This window comes from Erigeron canadensis, chromosome 3 (assembly GCF_010389155.1).
Source record: "Erigeron canadensis isolate Cc75 chromosome 3, C_canadensis_v1, whole genome shotgun sequence".
In the NCBI taxonomy this organism is placed as follows: domain Eukaryota; kingdom Viridiplantae; phylum Streptophyta; class Magnoliopsida; order Asterales; family Asteraceae; genus Erigeron; species Erigeron canadensis.
The window spans coordinates 45,002,576-45,008,575 of record NC_057763.1 but is presented as its reverse complement, the minus strand read 5'-3'; the positions used below and the strand labels follow the sequence as shown (position 1 = coordinate 45,008,575).

Here is a 6,000-nt window from a genome sequence, read left to right as displayed (position 1 = left end):
ACCAGATCCTATTTTTGGTTATGCTAATAAGAGTCATATATACTCATCATATATCTACGCACAGCCTACGAGATCAACCAAGTCAAGTCACCAAAGATGACCAGACTGTTTCTGAATAGGATGAGTTGTTTGGAAAGCTCCCTGATTAAATTCCAGCTTTATGGGCCGTGAACTACAAGCCCAAGTTATGGATTGCTTCTTTTTCGTTCACACAATCACACCCGGCCCAATCACATTTGATATTTTTTGGAGATCTAGAAAAAGAAATGAATTTTTCTTGGTGAATTTGAAGAATAATCATCGAACATCACTAACAAATAATATGTAATTAATTGTTGTATTATACGGGTATTATATATACTAGCTAGTGATTGAGATGACCATTTAGAAAAGCCTACTAACAAAGTCTATTGCTAAAATCTTTAAGTCTTTGCTGAAATATTAAACTACTATAGTATTTTTTTTTTTTAGTGATACGGATCGAATATCATAATAGAGAGTCTAGATTATGTTATCCTAAATTAATACTTATTATATTATTATTTCACATAAAAACACACTTAATACACAATTCGATCGATATCATAATCTATTAAAACATATCCCCATTACATATTTAATAATTAATAATACCATATAGATAGCAAAAGCTAGATATGCGTATCCAGAGCTAGCTAGAGAGATGGATCATTTTTAATCATCGATCAGCCAAAAGTCTTCATTAGAGTTTGAATAGCTGCTTCGGAAATAATTTTGTACATTTCTTCGGTAAAGTGAACGGCATCCCAATAAACGTATTGGCTTCTATTGGCACAAGTTGGCAACCCTTTACAACTCATCCCAAACTCTAATCCCGATCCACAACAACCCTTTGATGATTCCACAAAACCTGTACGTACGCCATATATAATTAAATCAAAATTTTTTATTCTATATATATAGTTTTTGAACATTATAAGTTAGCTACTTAAAATTATTTTTGCTACTAATTAATTTACCATATTTTTTCGGGTTGTGGACTGTATCCCATACAAGACCGTAAATGTCGGTGTAAAAGTTTCTGATCCCCAAAGATGGTTCAAGGGTAGCCATGAGGGATATAATCTTCTGGTTAAAGTTAAGAGCCACCTTGTTGAAGCTATCGTCACACTCGGTTGTGCCCTTAAGCGCTCTAATAAGTGGAGTGCAACCGAAGGGCTCCATCCCCACCACTGCCAATCGCCTTGCACCTTCCGCATGCATTCCCTATATGTATTAATTATATATGACTATATATATATATATATATATGAGCGACACACCACGTACCAAAAAGTATTAATGATTATGAAATAATCACTGTACTAGATCGATTTGAATTATGAAAGCCTATAAATGTTTTAAAAATATTACGTGAGGGGTTTTTCATCTAAGTTGACTATGTGACAACCTCACCCTTACTTTTCACATATATTATATATAGTGAAAAATTATTTAAAGTCCACCTTATTTAAAGTTCAAAAAGGGTTCATTGATTTTATTCCGCCATCTACGACCGCCACCACGACTTACATATGTGTAAGTTAATTTACACATGTGTAAGTCACCACCACCATCATGGCTTACACATGTGTAACAAACCTGATTCTCGCCGGAAAAGTCACCGGATAAGATGGACGGTCTTACACATGTGTAAATTATATGAACCTTTTTTGGACTCTAAATAAGGTGAACTCTAAATTAAGGCCTTGTTATAACAAAGTAGACTTGTATCGATACGCACATAATCCTGATCATTTTGGTGTCTCAATCGATCCCTTTATGCGGGTAACTAATTAATGGGTTTCATGATTTGATATTACTAGCTGCTAGACCTTTATTTCAAGATCATTCAATTTTTGATAATTAAAAAAGTCATTTTTATGCCATACTTCCAATCAAGGTCGGGAACTCTTGACTCGGAATCGAATCGGCATGGAAGGGGTAAGGAGTTTTAAAAAACTCGGAACAGAAACGGGAAAAACCCGGATCGGCTTTCTTATATAGGAAAAATTAGAAAGATAAACATAATCGTTTAGAAATATTAATTGTTGACACGATCGAGTCTAAACTGTTGACTGAGTTTTAGGCCGAGTCTGACTCGGCCTTACCCCCGATTACGAGGCCGAGTTTTACAACACTGCTTCCATTGCTATAAAAATAATTAAAAAATTAAAAAAAAAAAAAAAGACAGAAAAAATAATATATTTATATATAGAGAGATGGGGGTGACCGTGACATGCAGCATATATATACTTAATACCTGAATGTATTTGGACATGGAAGAAATCAAGAAATGTTGATACTTGTCAATGGTGAATTGTTTAGAACGGGTAGGCTCCACGTAATAATTCTGTAGGAAATCATTGGTACCCATGCTCAATAAAAACACACCATTTGTGATCAAGTTTTCAGCTCTCTTCTTCCCCACCAGCTTTGCTAGTCTTGCCTTGTATTCCCGAAAATACTCCAATTGTTTTGACAGTGGTATCACATTCTATTATATATATATAGATTTCAATCAATCCATCGTGTAAAAATAATACTCTATATATATATGATCGATGATCATGTCTTCATCAAGAGATCGACACACACATTACATATATTAGTTACATACGATACGGATGGCCGGGTAGCTAGATATTTTAAGGATTGAGTACATATGTTAATTACGTACGTACTTACCGAGAGTTGTGCGGTGAGATCATCAAAACCAGAACCACCAGACGCAAAACTAACGCCATTAACAAGTTGTGCGTTGGTCAAATTTGGATCAAGATATGCAGGTATGGTTTTCGTGTGACCCAATGCATCCGCTAGTACGTAGACAATAAGAAATAATTATAACCACAAAATTAAAAGTACACGTTTAATACGATCGAGTAACTTATTACGCTTGTAGTTATATATATATATATACACGTTACATGGTACAATAATAGTACGTACCTCTAATTAAGCTAGAACTTACTAATTTGAGCTAGCTAACGTAAAAATTAAATGATATGATACAGAATAGCAAGTAAGAGTTAGGTACCGATGAGATCTGTGGCAAGTCTTCCGTTAGTAAACCGTCCGGTAGGACGACCATTATAGAAGTCTTTACCATAGGGTAAGAAGTTACCCTTTTGGTCTGTTATGAGGTTATTGTTGTTACCGGGGTCAACGCTAGAATCACCAAACACGAAAATGCATGACACGTTGTTCTTGGCCGCAAACAGCCTTAGTTTTGCAACGTCAAGAGCTTGTGCATTATGCACTACTACTAGCAATGCTACCAAAGATAATGCTATTACAAACTTCATCATATATATATATATATATATATTCTTTTCTTTTCTTTTCTTTGTTAATTAGTAGATATATATATATATATATATATATATGAGCATAACGGGCCTCCATGTACTGTATTCTGAATAATATATAAAGAGGCAAGCTAGAGTCAAAGGTACGTATTCAATTTTGTTAGGTTTGAGACTTAAATGACTCATCAGAGATATCATTTTATATTTACAGGAACAATATATATACTTGCGATATGCGGTGACTGAGGCGGGTGGTGGACAGGTGATCATGGTCGCTGCGGTGATAAATAGTGTAAGTTATTGACACATAGTAGTAAAATTAAAGGTGTAATAATTTTTTCATATGTAAATCTTATATGTATATATCAAATGAAGATATTTAAAATATTGAATAAAAAAAGAAAAATAATTTTGGGTTAATACGTAAAAGTTTCAAGATCATTCATACATAGCTCATGAGTACGTGCAAATTGCATTTTTAATAAATGTATCAATTCAAACGAATATTCAATACGAGTATTATTTAATTTCTTTATTCAGAGATATATGTAATATGTTACTACAAAATAAACAATTCTTAATAGTACGTCAAGGAAACATATAGATAAACATTTTTTCCTTTTCCCCTTTCGATTGAATTAATTCAATATTAGTTTTCTTTATTTTGAGCAAAACAATAACATAAACTAAAAGTATATTCGGTTTTGCCAGTACATTATATTGGCTTGTGATCATTTAAAATTTTTGTGAAAACTGATCAAAAAACATTCTGATCTAAATTTAACATAATGTAGTTTTAATTTTTTTTTTTTTTTAGAAAACACATTGTGTTAGTTTCATATCACGGCGTGTTTAAACAATTTTCTGATTTTCACGCCTATCAAAAATATACTGTGATTTAAAACTTAACACAATGTGCTTTTAGATTACACAAAAAAAACATTGTGTTTTTACAAAACACAATTAAAACACATTGGGTTATATTCAGATCACAATGTATTTTGACTAGTTTTTTAATTTTCACATAAATTTTAGTTTTCAAATGAACATTTCACACATTATACTTCATACAAACTTTACTAAGGATATAGATACTTTAAAGAGTCAAGTTAAAACATTCTTAATAATTTAAAGATAAAGATTTAAATTTCAAATTTAGATCTTTATCTTTGATTTAACAATTATTATCCAACTTGATAATTTTCGAGGATCTTATTTCTAGAATAACATTTGGTAGGTTTCATTTACTCTTTAGTACTAGGTCATCGAGAAATGTGCTAAAGTGGTCACTAGAGTTACTGTAAAGATATAAATCTTTTTATGGGCATTTAACTTGACACAACATCTTTATGCAAAAGTTTTATCTAAAATAAATTTTGGAAGCTTAGTACAAGATTTAGGAGAGAAGAAAAGTTTGCCTCAAATGACCAAAAAAAAAAAACTTTTCATGGTCTTCTATAAAATATTTAATAAAAAATAGTCAATTTACAAAATATAATTTAGAATTAGTACTTTGGGTATATATAATAAGTTGTTAGTGGGTTTAAAAGGATTAAATGTTAGAATTCGATCCCCTAAAGATTAGAAAGAACTAAAAACGAGTAGCAACTTTTAGGGAATTAGAGCAACATTATTAAATACGCTGGGTTGTGGGCCTGGGTAGAGATTGGATGGGCTCATGGGCCAATATATACCCGTATTTTTTTTTTTTTTCAAATTTTTTTTCCTTTTCTTTTTCATAATTAGAGGGAAGCAATGTCTTTATTATTTCTTTTTCTTTTATTATTATTATTTTTTTAACCGAGGGAAGCAATGTTTAAGATTAAACATCAATTTACTTGATGAGTTTGAGATTAAACTTACTTACCCAGGGAGACATATTTATCAAAAGCGTATATTTATACTATCTTATAATAATTATCACATTCTTTCTCATAAAAGTGCTAGATGGAAAATTACTATTTTACACTTTATAAATTAATTCACATCATTAATCCTTTATCTTCTAAATTATATCTACTATCACTTTACATCAATTACATTTACACAAATTACTTGCATAGTTGCACCCACCATGAACACCACCACTACGGCCAACGTCACCACCGCCAATCGTCGTCACCACCAAACCGCCGCCGCATCGCGCGGGTACAATGCTAGTATATTTTAAAAATTACGAGTATTAACCAAGATGATGTATTTATATTTTTATTATATTGTTTTTACTCCTCAATTGCTCAATACATATAACTCATTATTTGCAGCCAGAGATTTCATCAAACTACTTAAACTTAATCCTGCTGATCAGTCTTGCTCATTTGATGCTTCAAACATGTGTCTAAATTCTAAAAGAAACCCTTTTTTTAAAACAAAAAAAAAATTACAATCCAATACAATTCCCACTATGATCGTATCTTTATGATCACCTAATCAAATTTGTTTCTTATTGCAATATCTCAACGAAAATGACCATATCTATCTATATAATTCACAATTTCACATCAAATAAGCTTTGATCCCATTTTATGTGAAACTATATATAACAATATCCATAATTTAGTAGCAACTACTTATAGCGGAAACAATTTCATAAATTTATTATATACCATTAAACTCATTTACAAACTAAACAGTACACCTTTAGTTTTTAGATAATGATATTTGTACCATT

The 6,000-nt window shown here is 31.4% G+C and overlaps 1 protein-coding gene across 2 annotated transcripts; it reads right to left on the bottom strand.

Annotated features, from left to right (window-relative positions):
- Positions 1-509: 509 nt before the first annotated feature.
- Positions 510-3,377, bottom strand: LOC122590645 (GDSL esterase/lipase At5g45950-like). Of its 2 annotated transcripts, none has more exons than XM_043762823.1 (5): positions 3,059-3,377; positions 2,707-2,837; positions 2,282-2,515; positions 999-1,245; positions 510-889 (listed from the first exon to the last, which is right to left on the bottom strand). In XM_043762823.1, exons 1-5 carry the CDS (start codon positions 3,327-3,329, stop codon positions 705-707), a joined length of 1,068 nt encoding a protein of 355 aa, XP_043618758.1. In that variant the 5' UTR covers positions 3,330-3,377; the 3' UTR covers positions 510-704. The 2 variants fall into 2 exon arrangements, with proteins under 2 accessions (XP_043618758.1, XP_043618759.1); XM_043762824.1 differs by having other exon boundaries at positions 752-889; positions 999-1,229.
- Positions 3,378-6,000: the final 2,623 nt, after the last annotated feature.